The sequence below is a fragment of the Diorhabda sublineata genome, chromosome 1, assembly GCF_026230105.1.
Source record: "Diorhabda sublineata isolate icDioSubl1.1 chromosome 1, icDioSubl1.1, whole genome shotgun sequence".
In the NCBI taxonomy this organism is placed as follows: Eukaryota; Metazoa; Arthropoda; class Insecta; order Coleoptera; family Chrysomelidae; genus Diorhabda; species Diorhabda sublineata.
This window is the reverse complement of record NC_079474.1, coordinates 43,835,113-43,857,490: the sequence shown is the minus strand read 5'-3', so window position 1 is coordinate 43,857,490 and position 22,378 is coordinate 43,835,113. Positions and strand designations below refer to the sequence as shown.

General features: G+C 31.7%; 1 protein-coding gene across 2 annotated transcripts in view; it reads right to left on the bottom strand.

The window, feature by feature from the left end:
- The window catches only part of LOC130450868 (trafficking kinesin-binding protein milt), a 75,608-nt gene that overhangs the window by 16,080 nt on the left and 37,150 nt on the right, over positions 1-22,378 (bottom strand). For both annotated transcript variants that reach the window (XM_056789557.1, XM_056789547.1), the window contains exons 2-5: positions 14,520-14,624; positions 6,934-7,038; positions 5,928-6,004; positions 3,946-4,195 (exon numbers count right to left, since the gene is read on the bottom strand). In XM_056789557.1, the coding sequence (XP_056645535.1) occupies positions 3,946-4,195; positions 5,928-5,978 (301 nt within the window). In that variant the 5' untranslated portion in view covers positions 5,979-6,004; positions 6,934-7,038; positions 14,520-14,624. The remainder of the gene's footprint in view (positions 1-3,945; positions 4,196-5,927; positions 6,005-6,933; positions 7,039-14,519; positions 14,625-22,378) is intronic.

The following is a 22,378-nucleotide window of genomic DNA, read 5'->3' as shown; positions in this document are numbered from 1 at the left end:
AATAGTCTGTATTGTTTCAGTCGAGGTTGATTAATGTATGATTACGCAGCATGATTACAACCGATCCTACTTTCAATTTCAAATTGTGAAGTGGTAATTCAGGCAATTCCAGTCAATTTAAAAACTCCGTGGGATGGTTGACTACGTCATTCTGATTCATAACGGTATCGACTGATTATTTTGTCATATCTGAGAAACACGCTGAATAGGCTTTTCTTTTGAGTCTGTGATGTGACAAAAATCTGTGGGTAATGTGATGAATCCGGTCGAGGTGTCCACTGCGACTAACAACTGCTTCGCATACACATTTGCAGTTTTATCTTGGTCCATAAATACTCGCATGCTAGCAGTAAAGTGTCACTATCACAAAAAAGAGCACATCGCTTGAAATGTCACTATCACAAAGGATCACCGAAGTAAAGAAAGTTCTCGCGTACGTAGCGGCAATTGTCACTCACAAAGATAGAAGGATGCACTTTTTGTCTGAGGTATCGATCGACATATTAGTTGGTTGTCAAATGTTAAATATTATGGTTGCGTTTTTATTTAATTCCGAGCTGTTTCATATTTATTCACCTTTTGAACCTTCTCTGGACTTCCACAAATAATTCAAGACCAAATTTAGCCAAATCGGTCCAGCCGTTCTCGAGTTTTAGCGAGACTAACGAACAGCAGTTCATTTTTATATATAAATAGATTCAAAATGTTGGAGGAAGTTTTAAAAATTTCTAGAATTATCCAGAAAATTCTAAAACGATCAACTGATGAAAAATTATCACTTGGAACTCTGTTAATTTCTTACACGGTGTTTCCTCTAATCGAAATCACATCAATTTTTTTTTCTAATTCACCCAGTATCAAAGATATTTTAAACCGACCTTTGGATTATAGGACAATATGAAAGTATTACACAAATCTATTTAATGAACGACACTAACCTAGTTTACCACATATACAACTAGAAAAGCTATTTATTATACATTAACCTCAAGTAGAACTAACTAGATGTAGTGCAACTAATTTTAGATTGAGAATGAATCTTATTAAATCTAGTTTGAATTTGCGCGAGCACATGAACGATTTTATATGTTTATATAACAAAATATTATCACTCGACCAAAGTATAGTTTAAATAAAAATTTGAGGTTATCTTATTTGAGTTTGACGATGTGTTTGCTCCTTGGTGATTGTAAATAAATCTGATTGTTGGGATAGGTTATTTCAAACATGTATCAATATTTTTTTTTACTTACCGTTATAAAATTAGACTTGGCTGAAATACTGAAATCGAAGTGGATATCAAAAATAATTTAGATGGTTTTAAGGTTAAGTTTGATTTGAACTCATGTACATACAAGAGATTCAAATTTATTTATAGCGAGATGAAATTGGGAATATAACATAAGTTCTCCGTAGGATATGAAAAGTGAAATAAATCTGATTTAAGAAACATTTTAATAAAAACTTCAAAATCAACATTATGAAGAAATACATACATAAAAATGTTCCAAAACGAGTTGATAGTTCGATTTAAAATTATGAGAAACACTCAGTATTATTCACCACATAAATCTAGCTCCAGAAGACAAAAAATACCTACTGCGTTTTGGCACAAAGACCTAACCTAAAAAATCAAGAAATATCTTTCGATAAAATACTTCAAACTGTTGTAATTATACCTAAACGTAGAAAAACAACTATCCAATAAAAGCAGATGACACTGTCATAAATGATATTCCAATATGGCCATAGAAGTTTGTTATTTGTTAATAAGTGAGGTACTGTCGTGTAATTTTGACTACAGAAGATAGTCCGACAGATTTGGTTTGGTAGACCATCCTATTCCAGACCAAGTCTTGGTATGTTTTTTTATAGCAAAAAACAAAAAAAAACGTAAAATTCGCAACTTTTATTTCAAATGTCTGCCAAAAGTTCAATTTATTGTATACTCATTTGATAATAGTCCCTTTCGTGCATTTAGGCTCACGGACTAGAATGCCGTTTTTTTGTTTCAAATAAGCCAATCAGCCGGAATCGTGGAGGAAGTGCGAGCTCAGAAAGCTGTAGCTAAAGTTCTACACAATATTTTTAGCTTAAAATTTATATTTATACTGTCGAAATATATGTTAATAAATGATAATAAACTTGAAGGTCTATCTATTTACTGGTCGTAGAAAAAAAATCCTAAAAAACAGGCCGTCACATGTGATGACCCCCATAACTCGCTTAGTTTTGATGCTAGTAAAAAATGCATTTGTTTTCGGATATTTTATGTAAAAACTTTCCATTTTGGCGATTGAAAATACCAATCAACTTTTAAGAAGCAATAATTCCATTCGTACTGGATCTGCAAGTATCATAAATACACGATTTTTTAAATTTTTTTACAAGCTATAATCTTTCTATCTACAGATTTTTCTGTTTCGATTAAAATGCATATTTCTGCAGTTATTTGCCAAAAACCGTCCGTTTGATAATGATGATAACGGACAATTTTAATCGAGAATAATTCGAAAAGTATTTACTTCAGAAAAAACTTCACACAACAAAAGTTGCTTAGAATAAATCAATTTATCGATTTATGCACTTATTTTTAATGAAAAATTTTTCACCCCGAAGAAGTGGTGGCATTGACTCCCGGGATAGATTTTGAAATAAAAAGTAGAACTTGAAACCAAATTTTCATACAAATCGACGATGTACGGATTAAATACACGAGAAAATGGTCATTGACTGGATAAGTAAACAAAATTTCGAAGGGAACTCAATTTTTTTCCACGTTCTAAACGGTTTTTATCGTTTTAAACAACTTTTTAAAAATTACTCCGAGGTAATACGTGCTCAAAATTTTTAGAAAATTGAAAAATGGTTTTCATAATGTATTGCTGAATTATCGACAGAACTTATGAAAAAAAAAAACGCCTGTTTATGTGTTTTAAATGTTTTTTAGCATGTTCGATTACTTACTTTAATCGCAATTTTTAAATAAATAAGACAAATTGGTAGGTAACCTTGCATCAAATCTAAGCTTCACCTCACTTAAAATGATTTTTGTAAAGAACATGAGACACTGAAAGCTTCAGGGGAATCCCAAAACTGCTGTCAATATCCGGCGCGTTAGTTAGTTAGCCGTAAGAGCGCAGTTACGAGGGAGGTTTAAAATATTATTTCGGTTAGATGATTGGCGATTTTCGACATCAATCGGGAGGTTTTACCAACACCAACTTGTTATAACTTGTTGGTCCATTCAAAATTACTGAAAATTCCCGGTTTTCCCTGCCAAATTCACGTATTTTCCCGGTTTTGTTATTTTGTTAAAGGGTTTTTTTCATGGCTTGGGGATTAATATTTTTCCAGGGGTTTTCAGCAATTTTGGGCAGTAATTCAATCGTGGAATAGCGTTTAGCATTTGAATAATCAGCACAACAACTTTGATTAGAAGTTTGATGGTATTTAAGTATTCAATTTCCTGTTGAACTTCACTCATCGTTAGTGTTTTCATTGATGAGATATTCATTGGAAAGTTATTTAGTATTTCTTTTTAATTTATTGTCCGGTTCGTCATCGTTTGTGGTAAATACTTTTGCTAAATGCTCTGCAAATAGATTTTTCCTCGTCGTTCCTAACCCATTAAAGATTTGTTCCACGTGCGTCTCTGATTGGAGGTACGTGAGTTTTTAGTTATCTAGTACTTACAAATTGAGTTATCAAACCGATTAATAAGTTTTTTTATGCTTCCTATAGTTTAGATTTCATAGAATTTGAATCAAAACGTTGCAGAAATGATGCAATAAACAGCTAACATTGTAAAATGTAGAATGATAATTTGATCATAGAAATTAATAAAAAAAAACGTAGTGAATAATTAATATTATTGAGAAATATAAAATAGATTGCAAAAAAATGTAATGAAACAATTTTTTTATGAAAACAAAATATACTTACAAATCCGTTTGTTCATCAATTCCAAATTAACTTTCCCCGATGATCCGTTCTCCAAACCGACATCGTCCATATCGTTGGTGAGTATTTGTATGAGTTCAGTTTTTTTGTGTACTTCATGACTGAGTTGAGTGATTTTTTCGTGAGCCGCTTTCAGATCCGTTTCTAATGACGCCACTGTGTTTTCTAGTTTGTTGTTATTTACCAGAAGTTCTTTACCGATTCTAGCTGTCAGTTCTAAATCCTTTTCTTTCTATTAAAAAACCAAACAAATATCGCATTAAATAGAAGGTAATTAATGCTCGCGCAAACCAAAGTGTGTGATCATCGCTAGTTTGCAGCGACCTTCAAAAAAACGCCGAAAACAGAGCAGAATTTTCCTATAACTCCGATAGATGAATGCAGTAATGGTTATTTTAGCCCGCTCTAAACTATTCCTTGAGAATAGATTTTAAACAAACTTTCTTTTAACCAACAACTGCGGTATTCACAAGGTTTTATTTGACATAGTATACGATTTATGTGTTTTTTGCAACAATCTAATTGATCACTAACTGTCAATGTAACAATATAAGGTGTGCAAGCAAAATATTTAGACCGATCTTTCATTAACTGAAGTTTTCATTTTTTTAAACAACAATGTTTCCCCTTATCAAAGTTGGAGTAGTCATTTTCACTCTTGTTTGGTGGAAGTGTGTCATGGCTTTCAACTGGTCTGTCACCGTGTTTCTGGAATATTCCCCATAGTTCCAAAATAACGAATAAAGGAGGAAACCATAATGACTCAAATCAAGATATTTGGTTATTCGCAATCCTCTCAACAATGCACACGTTTCTTCAACTATCCATTTGTTCAGTTGCTGATATCTTCCGGAATGAGGTTGATCTCAGCTTTCCCATAATGATTTGTGCCAGCGGAAAACATGTCTTGACTGTTATTGTACAATGAAGCTCTAAATTATAATGCTCCGTTTTTGTGACACACCTAACGCCAAATCCAACTTAACCTAACCAATTTTGTAACAAAAACACAACTCTACTGAAGGTATTGTCAGTGCTGTACGAAATTGAAACTTGAACTAAGGAAGTGGGAGATCTAAACTAAACGGATTAGGCACAGTTTACTGTTACCATGAAGGTAACACAGGTTACCATGAAGAATTTGGACAACTCTTTGATGACAACGAGACGGTGAACCGATGCCAAAACTGACTTCCAGGATTGCTTAAAGCCGCTTGACATGATGCAATACAACGTGCAATGCAATGCAAGACGCAATATTTCAAATGATCAAAAGCATGCGTAGATAAAGTTCAGCTGATTGTTTCATGCAAGATCTCTTACTTTATCGGTTTGGTGCCACTTTTATTGCGTACAAGCTGCAGTTTTATAGAGAAATAAGTTTATAATCTGCTGATATCACGTTTTATTTTGCTTAGGAAGTTTTAATATGTTTCTTCATCCATTCTCAACTAATTTTTCTATGTTTTCTCATCCAATTCTCCAGTAAAACTGTCCATCGGACTCCAAAAATAAAGGTAGCAACAACAGATATTGCCAGTGATGCACTGACCACTTTTTTCTTATTTATTTCAGCTCGTTTCGTCATTTTCATTTTCAAACTGTCCACTTATGGAATTTTGGGATTTATTGCATGTTGTCTTGCATCATGTCTTTAAGGCCTTTAAGGAGCATTCGAAACAATTCTAGGAACGTATTTTTTAATCAAACTAATTTGAAGATTGTCACTCCAAAGATATGGAAAGTATAATAGGGACGATTATTTGAAATAAATGCTGGTTTTTTATTGTTTTTGGAGAATTAAAGAATTTGTCCCTTCCAATTTTGGAATACGAAAGTACAAAATTGTGAGAAGTTGGTGATATTCTTTTCTATTTTCAGACTACTGTTATCGTAATTATTATTAGGATGTATCGACTGAAAGAAACTATGAATAAATTATTTTTGAAACGTTGAAAACTTACCTCTTCCAGAAGCCTAGTAACCGCTTCAATATCATCGTAGGTCTTTGTCATTTGGCTCACGCGATTGCTACATAGAACTGAAACAGACATATCGGTTAGAGGCCCAAAGCCTCGAAATAGACCAACACGGTCCACACAAAAATTGCCGCAATAAAATTGAGGTTTGTTTAAAAAAAAATATAAAAGAAATGACCCAGTCATTCACTATATGAATGTTATAAATGATTTTTCTCAAGTATTTACTCATAGATAAAATGGATGGATAAGATAACATAATTCTTGCAAAGATAAATTGATATTCATCATAACCTAATTAACAGGTTCATAATTACGAAGCAGTTAAATCGCCTTAGAACGTGAATTATTTTCGGTAAAAATGTTAAAATGGATAAAGTAGGAAATTTATAAATAAAAATGTTACAGCATATGATTTTTCACGCAGAATAACAGTTTTCCATGCAATTCGATGGGTTTACGCTGCTTGGGAACAAGTTCCCACAATAACGATTGTAAAATGTTTTATACATGCACGATTTGACAAACTTGATGATAAATTGACAGAACCACATAGTCTGCACCTCGGTCTGCACGAAAAGTCTCACTGACAGTGAACAATCTTTACCGGTTGATGTTCGGGAAGATTTCTTTTCCTTCGATGAAGTTGTGAGAGCTGAGTTGAACTTTGCTGTACATGGAAGTCAATATAGTCCAGTCATTTAAGGTAGTTCGAGATACCCAGCTATAAAGTCGTTTAAACTTGTTCATTTGACATCCTAAAACTCCTCTCAAAACTCACATATATTTCGATGTGAGCAAAATCGGAGGTGAAAAGTACAAAAAATCGAGTTTTTCACATTTTTTGCAAATAACTCGTTTTCTAGGGATTTTACGCTATTTATATTCATTATCAGTACCAATACATAATAATTAGTTTTACTCGTGAAAAAATATTGGGTGACCAAATTTCGGATATTTGATTTATAGTATTATTACGATTATTACTTACGGAAATAATTCAAAGTTTCCCGGATTTGATCCGGCGATAACTTCAAATCGGCCTCGTCAACCTCGAGAGCCGGCGACGGTATAAACCAGTCTTGATTTTCGTAACCTGCAACAAATAAATACTAATGATATAAACGGTTTAGGAGATATTCTAATTTAAACTTTTCTCTAATATCTAATACTTTGTTCACGGATCCATTTCTGAACCAGTTTAGATAATAGTCTCGTGCGCATTCTCAAAATTGCGATTAGTTCAGTTCTGAATCTGTGGCAATGAGATTCATGTAACCAGGAATGTTCAATACGTACGGAAAAGCTCCGTATTTTGAGGTTATGTTATTGGTTCATCAATTGTATTGTTTACTTTAATCTTAGTCCGCTGTTTTTTATTTTCGTTGTTTTCATGTGCTTATGACCGTGTTTTTAGTATTTATTAACAGTTTTATACGTGTCTAAATTTTAAAGGAAATCGTCAACGTCTTCTATTTCGTACTTTCCTATGCCAAGTCTAGCGTCTTCAGGTATCCACTGAAGGGAAAGTGCCCCGACAGGACTCCTGTTAGTATTTTTAGATTGTAGGTCCTTACAATAATTGGTTTTGCTCCTATCTACTTCCCTTTCCAATGCTTTTCCTATTGTTCTGTAGCCGATACCACAGAAGTGTTTAGCTCCCATGAAGGGCAACGCTTCAGCGATTTAAACAGCTATTTTCAGGGTAATTTAATTATTCTCATCCGGCTCGTTTAATTTTTCCAGGCCAATCACAAACTACCCAGGTTTTCATAGTACTTGATTCTGTGCCCATATACTCATTTCTGATCCCACTTACTTCTACATCTTAGTATTGATGTCAATTTTTTCTTACAGCTTAACTTTTTTGATGCATCATCGTGAGACATGTTCCAGGTTTGGTGATTATTTAGGTTTTTCTTTGATGATTCCGTCTCTGAACATTCCAAGTTATGTTTTTTTGCCACGCTTTCCAATACTATACGGAGAAGTTGAAGATTTAGAATTACTTTTAGTGAAGCTATTGGGCATGATCACACGGTCCCGGTTGCACAGATGGAAGCCAGTGTTTGTACTATCGAGAGATTGTTCCTCATGATATTTAAATTAGTTCTAGTACCCCAAACCAATTCCCCATATGGTATTATTGGTCTTACAATTGCCGTGTACATACACAATAGGGTCTTTGCGTTACAACTCCAATTCCTCCCTGCGAAGTCTCTGCAGACTATGTCAACTCGATAGAGCAAAGTTATGAAAAATTTAATAAACTACTTAACTCATATGCTTTGCTCATTTTTGTTTGCATTTTATAATGTATTATCTCATTAATAAACAAACAAAAATATCTGAAAATGAAAAAAAAAATCGGTGGTTAGAACAATTAAATCTTATCATTCCCATATTTCACAATATAAATTTATCACAAAAAGTGAAAAAAAAAACATATAAAAGGATTTTCTCCAAAGTTATCGAATAATTTTCAAAATCAAAATGAAAACAAACCAATTAAAACAAGTGACTTGACGAACATAACCTACAAATGGACAATTTTTGATTGAGCAACTATCAGATTTTTGTTAGGACTAAAAGTTCTTTCTTATATTGTTTTACGCATGTGGGTCTTAGGCCATATGGTTTTCCAAGAACTGCCATTTTGACCGATAGCTTGGTAAAACAACTAAAATGTCTAAATGCCACTATGCATAATACTATATTTCTTTGGCTTCATTTAATGGGTCCAAAATAATCAAAAGGTGTTTTCGATGTTAATTAAACCACCAAGTGACTTCAAGAACGTAATCTGCAAATGCGAAATTTTTTAACGTAGATCAGATTTTTGTTAGGTTTGGTTGCTCATGCCCGTTACCAAAAAATGTGAATGCCAACTCAAGTTAAGCTTAATTGACTATTTATTCACCGCAAAAGTGATTCTTCATTACAAAAAATTGTAAGAGAGGCAGAAAAAAGAGGATTGAACATAAATCAGAAAAAGACAAAATGTATGGAAATTGAAAGATAGAAGGAATTTTGCCAACAAGAAACAGTGTATATAAATGACCTCATCTTCGAAGTTCATTGACACATTTAAGTACTTTTATACAATTATAAGCAACAAAAATGACACAGAAAAGGATAAGGGGCATGTAATAAGTACAAAACTATAATGAATAGCAACCAAATTAAGAGTTTACAAGACTGCGATAAAACCAGTAGTTATATACGCCGCTGAAACAATGAGACTAACAAATATAGACAAATAACAACTAAGAATATATGAGAGGAAAATAATTAAGAAAATGCATTGACCAGTAAAAGTTGGAAATAATGAATATGAGGACTTATAAACTATGAAATTAAGAATATATTAGAAAATGAGGATACGGTAAGTACAATTACAGCAAAAAGAATACAATGGAAGAATGGATAAACGGCAGGGTACAAGGAAAATCATAGAATAGAGATCGAGCGAGAAAAGATTGCCTGGTAGACAAAAAAAAAAAAAGATAGGAAGATCAGATTGTGCAAGATATGTAAAATCTGGGAGTACGTGAATGGAACAAACAGATGCAGGACACAGAAAAATGGAGAGCAATAGTCGAGTTTGCAAAAATATGTGATTTTTAATTAGTTAGTTACCAATTGGTACGGAATCTATTCTAATAGTGAGCCGCGAACAAAGCTATAGGATGATAAAGGATAAAGGGGGCAATACACATTTAAATACGATATCACAAAGTGATAGAAATAGAAATTTTTTTAGGTTATAATTTTCAAGCACATTAACATGAAATATAATCACTTCACAACATTAATAAATATGCAAAAATGACAGAAATCGTATACTGTCAAACATTATCTGACGTACGTCATTCTTGTCAATTTAAAACAATTATTATTACGGTAATTATACACTTTCACGGTCACCTGGTTTTTTGGCTCTAGAAAATCGAAAAATGGATGGATTTTAATGATCTTGGTCTCAAAATGTTCCATTTTACGGCGGATTTATAAAAAAAAAATACGATAATTAAAAAAAATAAATATTTTTTACAGTTTCATGACTTTAAATGCAAAAAAAAATGATTTTCTACATATAATCCTTCGTAACTGTTTCTGACGTCGTGGAATCAAGATCGTATTTTTTTTTCGCAATTTACATAAAAAAATGGATATTTTGAGAGAAAAAAAAGTTTTTCTACTATATAAGGTTTAAAACTATTAAAAACCGCAAATTCAGCCACTACCCACGTGTTTTTCATAAATTCGTCGTAAAATGGAACATTTTGAGACCAAAATTATAAAATTTATCTATTTTTCGATTTTTAATGGTCCAAAAACTATTAACATTGAAGAATATAGTACGAAACTATTCACGAAAATTGATCGTTTTTCATCGATTTCATTTTAAGCTATAAAAACTGAAAAAATCATTCTTTTTGGATTTTTTTTTAAATTGTTTATTAATTTATGTAGAATACAAAAAAATATATAAGAACTTTATCTGATGAGATAATTTGTTGTAAAGTATTATTTTGCAAAACCGTTTTTTTACGATTTAAAACAATAAAACTATGAGAAATTTTCATTCCAGCTATTTATACTAATTTTTTTTATAAATCCGCCGAAAAATGGAACATTTTGAGACCAAGATCATTAAAATCCATCCATTTTTCGATTTTCTACAGCCAAAAAACCAGGTGACCGTGAAAGTGTATAATTACCATTATTATTTACTAAAAATTCAAAAACGTTGAAATTATTCCATAAATGCAACACAACTCTTTTAGTAATAATAATAATAAATTTTAATAAAAATATATGTTAAAATATGAGAATTTTCTAAAATTCTAAATACCTATGTATCTATCACGAGTTTTAAATATCACATTATCTTGCACGCCCATGTTTACAATCTTGTATGTATATTTTATTTTTATTTTCCACTGATTTGATTAAACGTCACCGCAAATGTGATTTAATTTTAGTTTGTTCCTTGTTTACATTCCATATTAATCTTTAAAGCAAAAAAAGTAGAGATGGAAACGGATTCGTCGCAAAACAAAATTGGAATGTTTTGAGTGACTAGACTACATAAATGGGGAGAGCTGGTCGCAACTTCGACTAAGGTACTTTCACAAGGCTGAACTTTTTTCTATATGTTAATTAATATATTTAAAGTAGAAAAATAAACTTCTGGTAGGGTTAGCGCGGTCATATTGCGAATTTTTTTATCTAAAAAAATGTATCTTCACAAATCTGGCTTTCTAATATATATTTAGTTGGACAATTTTGAGTATAAAAAAAAATACATAAAAAAATCGCATTTTTATACTATTTTTGGATACTTGATTGTTCAATACCCGATTCTTTCCATATTTGAGTGTTTTTAGAGTCAGTTTTCGAATCAACTGTATATTTAATTAAAAAATATAAATTTTAAAGAGGCTATCGTTGAATTTCTAATTGAACATTGGAGTTCTGATAACATTATCCCACTTATTGGAAATACCGAAATAAATTTAAATTATTTACATTGTCTTAATTATGTAGTAGAAAATAATTCCATTATATCTACAATAAAAGAAAATTTATCGAATTTAGACCAGGAAGAAGTTGACACAAAAATCGTGTATCACATAACGAGAATGATGATGATACCAATTATATTGATAAAAGCATCTAATGTAGATATTTTGATGATAATGTGACCAATTATCAAGCTCATTGTTGCATATTTTTATGGAATATGGTGTTGGAAATAAAAGAAGAGTAATCAATATAATCAATTAGGACCATAACTATGATCCAGCTTACCAGCATTTCATGTACTGACGGGATGCGATGTCAATCCTTCTATTCATTTTTCAGACGAACAAAAAAACCTTTAGAAATCCTTACCATAGCAAAAAGCATTAGATAATTAAAATAATCGAAAAATTTATATGGTCAAAACAGACAACGTCAATGAAGCTCGATACTCCAAATTCATCTCAACATACAATGTAAATGATGAAAATGAACTTTTTATTGATGGGAGCATCCATCAAATCTTTGGACTATCTGATTTAAGATTAGTTTCTTGAGAACTGCTATGAGAATAATTGCTTTAGAATAGCAGTTTTAGAAATTGTCTTGAAAGGCGTGCCAAAGCTCTACATCTTTCAAAATTTACATGCAAAATGCAAATATTTAAAAAATGGTTATAATATGCAAAAGATGCGTTTTACATATTTGGGTTTCCTTAGTGACGATGATTTTCTTTCTCAGATAATCATTAGGGATGCGTTTTGGTTTTATACAGGCGGTCAACTTTCTATGAAAAAGACAAACAAAAACTTGTGACACACTATAACGAGTACCTACGAAATTTCGGAAGCTATTTAGAAAATTATTTGTATAGATTTTTATACAATGAATATTTTTTTTATCTGTATAAGTTTTTTTAAATAACCAAACTTAATTTGTGGAAATATCCCGTATTACAATGTATTCTATTTTGGTGTCCGGAAAATTTCAACTCGTTAAGTTTTCTTTAGAAGCTGAATAATTCTTGATTCTAACATATTATAATATTTATGTCTAATCTATCTGTCTATACAGGGTGTTTCAAAAAAAGGATTACAAGAATTTATTTTTTTAGGTTTATTGTTAAATTCAATGTTGGGTATTATGGATATTTAATAATTGTTGGCCTTAGTATGAAACAAACAACAGTTTGAGTCCCAGAACTGCAATACGTGATCATCAAATTGTTGTTTGTTTCATACCAAGGCCTCCAATAGCCCAAACTCTATACTTATTTAACTTTGAAAAACAAGGATTTTTATGAGACGTTACAAGAAACGAAAGCCCCCATTCCCAATTTTTTAAATGAGGTCTCATTTTCGCGTCAAAAAATTTTCAATTCACATAATGCTTACTAATTAATAATAATAATAATAATATTTAATGACTTTATAAATACTTTATAGCAGCATCGGTTATTACTTCATAATTTTCAAATCAAAATATTCCGAAAACGGTACACAGTATCGAGTTATATCAAGAGTACCTTTTTGATTATCAAGTTCACTTAAAATTTTGATTAATTAATCTAATATTGAAAAAGTTATGTTCGATACTACTTAGTACGAACCGTGTAACTAGCGCCCTCTACTAGAATCAGACATAAAAACAAATTCATTGGACGTATCAGCTTTCAAAACATATTCGTATAAAATTTTTTACTGAGCAAACCCAAAATATTTTCCAGTTTTCTATCTATCTTAGACTCGATCATCTTTTTTGAAACATCTTGTATAAAGCAAAAGTTCCCAAACTTTTTTTCATCGTAAACCACTTTCAAAATACTTATTACTAGTTTAGTCAATAAATCAGAAAATTACACTCTTGTTGTAGAACTTCCCGTGGACCTGGGAATCACTGATGTAAAGGAACTTTTTTTCGATCACCAGTAATCACCAATTTTTTTAAACTTTCACTCATCAAACGTAACGAAACTAATAAATATAATGATTTAATTGCTTTTAAAATTGACTAACAATATTATCGAAACGTGAGGTTCTTATATTTTAATTTTTGTGAGAACGGAATCTCAATTTCTATATTCGTTCAATATAAAAAAATAGCACATATAATGATCAGATGAATCATTTATTTATTTTTCATCGACCTCTACAGATGCTCAGACCTCATTGCTTCCATACATTTACCATAAAGAATTTCTCACACAGTGAGAAATATCCGCCGTTCTAGTTATTAGGTATGATAATCCAAGTCAACCACGAATTGTTACATATCTGTGTTCCATATGGACGACGCAACGACGATGATTACCGCGTAAATTCCACTGTTAAAACATTTATTGTAGTTTATCCTGATTATAATGGAATACGAAGTTTTAGAATACTGTTCAAAAAGATTTATAGAAATTTGCTACGAAACAAAAATATGAAATCGTTTATAGTAATTTTATTGACTCGAGAATTTCTCAAGAAAATTGAAACCATCAATATTGTAATGCTAGTACGCGATGCTGATGAGTACCATAATTATAAAAAAACATTGCCGATATATTGAAATACGACAAATTACGCATATTTTTTATTTGGAAAATAAAATCGGAATAGTCAAAAAATTTGTAATCCTGAAGAAATTGAACAATTTTTAAAAATGCACCTGATGAAAGGTACGTTTGATAAAACTTTTAAGAATCATTGTCGCGTCCTTATTGAGCTGTTTAACTCTTCTTCTAATCAATGAATACTATTTTTTTTTTTGTGAAACTCGCAGATTTGTTGATGAAGTTTGAATTTGTCGATCTGAAAATGATGATTTTTTCTACTTGAGTCAGAATAGACTACCCCGCATTGTCAGAGCTGCGATCCCATCACTGCCGCTGATAAAACATTGTGGATTTACCTCGTATTATAATGATACCGCAAGTTAACAGTATGCGTACCTTAAAAAATGTCAAACTATAGGATTAGAATGACAGATTTTACCTGGTTCATACTTATTTCCATCCTTCGATTCGTCACAAATATCGAACAAAAATGACAAGTTATGACTCACCTCCAAATTTAGTTAGTGTATCAGCTCTTAATCTATATTTCGGAATCTGTTCTTCTAAGAGGCTGATAATTTCCACTTCGGGTAACGATTCCGCACTGCACAATTCTGAAACAATACAAATGTAGAATTGAGTTAAGCTCAACAGTTTTCATTTGAAACTGTTAATACTTTACAATAGTGAAACAATAATACATGCGTAGATTCACACGCATTATTTATTGTTTGCGTGAGGAATGCATATAACGATGAATGCATTCATCTAAGAATCGTGTTCGGAAAAAAATTATACGAACGTCGCGATACATTATTACGAGGATGGTCCTAAAAGTATCTGGTGTGAGCTACCTGCGAATACCAGCATTGCAATGGTCGACCAAATGAAGTGACGACAGAAATGTTGAAGAAAATCCACAAAAGCGGTACTCGATGATGTTCGACTGAAAGTATGCGAGCTAGCCGACATAGTAGGCATTTCAAAAAGTGCATATTAACTGAAAATTTGAACAGGAGAAAATTGTACGCTAGATGGGTACCGAGTTTGCTCACAATGGAACAAAAATAGCGTTGTGAAGATGTTTCCATCGAGTGTTTGGCAATGTTTAAAGAATTTTTGCGCCGTTTCATAACCATGGATGAAACGTGGATCCATCACTTCACATCGAAACAAAAAAATAACCAAAACGTTGTATTGAAAAAGGAGAACCGGTTCCAAAGAAGGCAAAGACTGTTCCATTTGTAGACAAGGTCATGGCGTCGGTTTTTTGGTATACGTGAGATAATTTCCATTGATAATCTTGAAAAAGGAAAAACTATAAAATGTAATTTATTGCAACGTTTAAGCGAAGAAATCAAGGCCGCATTGGGCTAAGAAGAAAGTGTCATTACATCAAGACAATGCACCAGCTCACATAACCGTTATTGCGATAATCAAAATCAATGAACTAAAGTTTGAATGCACCATTTTCGCCAGATTTAGCCCGCTCGGATTATTTTCTGTTCCCAAACTTGAAAAAATGGCTCGATGGTCAAAGATTTTCCAACAATGAAGAGATGATGTCGGCAGTTAATGGCTCGACGATTCGTGTATGAAAATTACGTTGAAAAAAATTTTTCCGTTTTCTTTGTTGTGCCTGGTGCTTCTGGAACTATACTCGTATGTATTGGAACCATTTCTAAATGATAAAAAAGACCTAAGCAATTTGAGTTCAATTTATAGTTCTATTTTATAAATTTCTATACAGCTACGGATTATTGAATTACTTTATTATTGTCGGGCAGAAATAGTTCGAAACGTCAATTTTTTGTTTATTTTAAAAACTAATTTTCAATAAGAAGAAATCTAAAATAAAAAAATTTAACAACAAAAAAATTATATCAAATTATACATTTTGGCGCTTGAATTTTAATGTTTTTATATACGATTGTAGCTGACTAATTTCATGTATAATTTGTTAAACAATATTTTTATAAATGAGAAACAAACGTTATTGACTAAGTTATTAATTGCAAGTGGTAGCCATACTTCAATTGATTACAAAAAAAATGGAGTACCTGTGTGAAATATATCGTGTACATTCTCACGAACTAGATAAATTATGTGATTATCCACATAATAAATAAGCTTGCGATAATTTGTTATTATAATGATTCTTGATGATTGTTGTTGTAATTATTAATGAATATCTTGATTAAATATAAAGTTTACTAATAGATAAAAAGTTCGCATTGTTATTCAGGATCTGCGTGATGGATCCTATGAAAAATCGTGTGAACTCTACATCAGTTTTTCTTCTAACGGGTATTGGTATGATTTCCAAACAAAATCCGTGGTAAAAACTTCATCCATTCGATATGATACGTCGAATGGAACAATAATCGGGAAACAGGTGAGTTAAAAACCAAATATAACTAAATACAGTTACAGTTAATGTCACATGCAGATGTCATAATACTAATAGCAAGAAATGAAAATGCTCTAGAAGGAGCGACTATCAGGAATAAATGAAAAAAAGACCTAACGCTTCGTAAGCACAAAAAGAATAATAAATGGAACAAGTATTAAAGCAAAAGACAAGAATTTAAGTACCAAAACCAGTCGTCACATACGTTGCAGAAACTATGTGTTACACAAAGAAAAAAAAAATAAAATATTGAAATATTCACATGGGAAATAATCAACTACTAAAGTACAATAGCTTCCAAAACTTCTGCTATGCTTCATTGACAACACAAAAGCTTTTGAACGTATTAAAATGGAAGTATTGTACAACGGAAACATACATATCAATATAATCCAGACCATCGAAAACATATACTCAAAGAATCAATTTCAGGCTCGAATTAATGGTAAACAAACATAAACCATACCAGTAAATGGCGGTATCAGACAAGGAGACTCGCTTAGTCCCAAGTTGTACAACATAATAATGGATGAAATCATAGAAAAGGTGCAAACGTTACGGAATGTGTGACAGATAAATAAAAATCCTATGCTATGCCGATGACGCCATGATATGTGCCCAAAATTAAGATGATTTTCAAAGATTATTAAATATCTCGACTGAAAAAACCAAAGAGCCCATTAAATGCAAATTAGTACTAGAAGGTCAAATAATCTAACAGAGAATGAAGTACAAGTACCTTGAATTTGCCATAACCAGTTAAGGAGACGTAGAAGACGAGGCAAGAGGAGAAGTAGCCAGAGCAAATAAGGTCACAATAAGGTCTTCAGATTGTAGTATGGCAGAACAAACATAAACGAAGGCACGTTTTTACAAAGCAACAATCAGACCTCTACACCAGAAACAAGGCCAGAAACATCAAAAATGAAAATAAACTCTTGGTGACCACAGAAATGAAAATTCTCAGGTGGATCTCGGGAAAACACTATTAGACTGAGAAAGAAGCGAGAATATAACATTAACAAATGGGTATCACAGTGTAAAAAACAATACAAACAACATTTAAATCGAATGGCAGATGATATACTGGTAAAAATAGCAAGATATCGAAGAAGAACGGACAGGCATTAGACCTTTTATGGAAGAAAGAAGAAGAAGGAAGGTGGAAACACCAAGTGAAAGTGACAAATGAACATACAAAGCGTTAGACATAACATCAACCATAAGAGAGCATGGACCAGAATGATAGGAGTTGAAAGCAATAAAATGTCTTAAAATATGAAAAAACAAAACCAAAAAAGCCATGTGGAGTGATTAACCGTAATAAAAGAGTCGAAAATCAGCCCTATTTCTTCAGGAATATATCGGTTCTTTATATATTGGCAAAAAAAAATGGAAAGTCTTTGCCAAATAGTTTACGACGTCGATAGTTGTGGGATTGTGGCAATTAAACACTAGAATGTACTCTTTTTAATATATATTACGAGCTTTCAAATACCTATGAATTAATTGTCGTTATTAATCGACGATTATAGTGTCAAATGACAGTTTTCTAACATATATATCATCAGGGTGTGAAATAATGGTCATATAAATTTATATAAGGAAACTAACAATTATTTATATGAATTAACAGAAAATTGTCATATTCCAATTTTATTTTGAACATTACTTATTTTTTTTTTTGGTCAATTAACTAGGAGCTGATAAGTGATTTGTAAACGATGTAATACGGGTTTGAAAAATTTATTTGTGAAAAATAATTTAACTGGAATGAAAAAGAGTTTAGGTTTGGTTAGGTGATCTATATGAGCAACTAGAGCTATAACCGATATTGCTATAGTTAAGAAGCAAAATACGCGCTAAAGACGATAATCAAATAACAGAATAAATTATTATTTTAAGAGTTTGAAGTGCATCTTAGAAATATAGTGTGCAGTCACGGATTTAAATTATTTACTTTTTGCTTTACATTCGACAGGTAATTTGAATCTAAAATGTTGTATTTTAGTATCAGAAAATAAATTTTTTGTTCAAGATCATCTATCTAGATAATTTTACGATTTCTCCTATGCTTCTCGATATTAGTATTCCATGGGTGTGATCTTGAACCTGGGGATTACCATGAATGGTAAATAATGGCATCGGATTCCGGTGTCAAAAGCAAATGTCCAATCGTGAGTATAATAAGGAGAGTAATGCCCTTTGGAATGTTTACATTCGATTCTAGTTCCTTTCACTTTACGAAAATTAATGTTATCATTTAAGAATTATACAATTGCGGAACGGAAAAGTGGTTTTTCAGAGGTGGACACTATACAATGAATAATTTCCGTAAGATTTCTGCTGTAATAAGTCAAAATTTTATATAAATCTGTCAGATAGATTGTAATGATTTGTAAGTGGTCGTAAGTACCTGGTCCAATAAAGAAAGCACAAAAATTTCGGAAAAAAATATTTATTTTTCAGCGTAATCTCTTTTTAGCTCCATCCAGGGGGTAAATTTGACGCATAAGTGAACAATGCTTGATATCTTTTTATATAGATAGTCAATGAAAATTATCCCATGCGCATCCCAAAAAATCCGAAACCATGACCTTGACTGCAGACGGAACGGTCTTTGCCTTCTTTTAAGTCGGTTCTTCCTTTCGAATCCATTCTTTTGATTCGCCTTTTGTTTCGGATGTAAAATGATGAACTCACTTTCCATCCATGGTTATAAAACGGCTTTATTTCTGTGAAACACTGACAAACACTCGACGGAAACATCTTCACGAGGCTGTTTTTGTTCTATTGTGAAGCAACGCGGCTCCCATCTTGCGCAAAGCTTTCTCATGTTCAAACTTTTAGTTAATATGCGATTCCTATTATGACTGCTAGCTCGTGCACTTTCAGTCGACGATCATCTAAAGATTTTCTTCAACATTTCTGGAATCCTCACCTTATACGGTCGACCACTGTGATGCTGGTCTACCAACTACCGCCATCTCTAGGTTAGACTAAGTATTTCTGGGACAAGCCTTGTAGAATACGAATGGAGATAGACGTCCAGGACATGTAATTACTCCAAATATGGTTTACAAAATGTCCTTGTGTGCTCGAGTAAGTATAATGGTACTGATCGCTCACATTTGAATTTTAATTATAATAAAACAACAAATAAGGTACCAAAAATTTAGGATACATATTCACATCTTAGCGTATTATATGTTAATATTCTTTCCGCTCCGACGTATAGTTTTGGCCAAAATGTATCTGCTCTAAATACCTTCCACAAAAAATTGAATTTTACACAGTTATATATTTGTATAGAGTTCTTAATGAGTCTTCCCGTATGCGACAGAAAAATTTAAAAAAAATCACATGAGAAAATAACGAATCACTGTTATAAATAAATATTACCTCAACGCTTAAAATACCTGTCTTATTGATTTTTTGTATATATTATTATCTATCTACTACATCTGTTTTAAAGTTGGGTAACGTTGTTATTTCATTTTTTGTTTATTGATTGTTAACAAATGTCCAAGTCAGCTCCAATTAATCTAAGAATTAAAGAATAAATTTTGAATTTCTAGTATTTCTTATACTTTTTTATGTTTAATATTTCTAAATATGTTCTAAAACAGTTTAGTTTCGATGAATATTGATTATAATGGAATACGGAGTTTTAAAAATACTACTCACACTTTTAGCAACAATAAAACTAAAAATTAAGAATGGAATTACTGATCAAAAAATTGATGTCACTGTTATAAAAGCATGAGGTGCTTTATTTGTCTTATATAGAAATTTAAGACTCGACGTCACTCGTTATAATTTTTTCTTAGTTTTATATTCCGAAACCCAGTTGGTTTAAAAATATCATAAAAAGCACCCCACGCTTTTTAATTTTGATATTAATTTTCTCATCAGTAAGTTTAGTGTGTTTTTTAGTTTTGTCATCTAGAACTCGTTCACGCCGGGACTATTTTCATATTTTTCACTGTAAGTTGGCGCTAGAATTAAAAAAAAAAGGCAGAGATTGTTCCACTAAGAAAATTACAAGAGTTAGGACGTATTATGGGCATTACAAGGGTCATCTAGCACTTTTCTTGAAATGTTTTAACAAATTACACAAAAAAATAATAAATAATGAAAATTTATGTTACATGAATTCTGTTTCTAAAAATACTTTGTTAGTTCATTTCGTAAAGTTATAGAGAAAAGAGAGATTCGTTGAGTATAGTTTGAGAGGGATTATTCATTGGAGTTGGCCCTGATATTGGAGTTTCTCCTCTGAAGAGCTAGGGTTGTGGTTTTTGTTAATGTTTTCACTGCTCCATATTGAAAAATGAAAATAAAACGAACGACCAGTCGGGGTTTGAAGAAGAAAAGAAAGTTCCATCCTAAAAAAACGGTTCCTTCCAGGTTTGTAATTTTGTTTGTTTTTTCTTTTATTTTTGTAATTAGGCGGCGGACGGATACAGATCGTCTGCATTATTCCCTATCGTCGGCCATTTAGCTGATGAATTGGTTCACCAGGTTACAGGAAAACCACAGAAAACCTGCAACACCGATGATTTGAAAAGTTGTTGGAAAAATGCAAATTTAAACTCTGCATTTCAATATTTTACTGTTGACAACGAAGTAGCGGTCTCGCCCAGAATCTAGTTTAGCTTTTAAAGCCTTTCAAATGAAAATATTGTTTAACATAACGATGACCAATTTTTTCTATCTTTCCAAATTTACTGAAAACGTTCTCTATTGATGGCTGTCGAACAAATACTAAACAACTTGGCCTCTTCGAACCAGTGTTCCCAACTATCAAAAATTTATCTCCCCAAAGCCCTAATCAAAAACCTCTAAAATTCCGACAATTACTAGGGATTCCTCCTAACAAAATTTTACCATTGAACGAATATTAAATTTTTAACAATCAATGAATAATTTCTTTCGGCATAATAATATATGTAATATATTTAGATCGCGGAAAATATAGTAAATGGTAATACATAATTAGTATAAAATATTGTGAAGAAAGAATTCGAATTTAATACTCGAAAATAAATATCGATTATCGATATTTCAAGATATTTATCGATTATTTTTTGCCCTTTCTTGAGTAACTATTGTGAAAAAAATGAAAAGACGATCTATTAGCTTCAAATTCAAATATCTATTGGAAAGATAATTGAAAGTGATAATTACCAAACATAAAAACATACCATCAGAAACAAGTTTGGTTTTTTCTTATTCCAAAGACCGATGTTTAAATATTTACACTTAATCACATAAACATTAGTTATACAACTACGAATATCTCAAGTAAGAAAAAGAAATATCCATCTTTGTACGGATTCTTAGCTTTATGTAATCGAGTTCGCTTTCATGCTAAATCTGGCACGAAAATTAAGGTTAATACAATTTCCAATTTCGATTCAAGATTAGTGTTAGGGTCAATTGTTAGAATAAGGACAACATGAATGGGCCATCCAGGATGTCCCACGGCAAGTTAAAACTATCTGTATATGGCAAAATACTCAATTAAAATCATAAAAATTTCTACGATGGGGTTTTCGGAAACGACTAAAAGTTGGAATAGGATTTTACAGACCTTGACAAGATAAAGAAAAATACTTTTTTATTTCTTAGTGCTTGCATCCACGGGTCAAAATAAAATTTAGACCACACCTGAATATAAAAATTTACAGGAAATATTTAATATCTGGATACCGGTAAGGTTTAGTTATAGGAAAGTATACATAAATTTGCCTTATTTTTTACCCCTGTATGCATTACAATATAAAAAACCGGGTGGTTCTACTTAAAAAAATTTAAAAAAGAAATTTGATATTTACGTAGTTAAACTTTGAACACTTTTTATATATACCCTGTATAAAATGAAAAATGTTTCAACATAGATTCAAATACGTCTAACTTTGCTATAAGCAACCGAACAGAAACCATTTTCATATA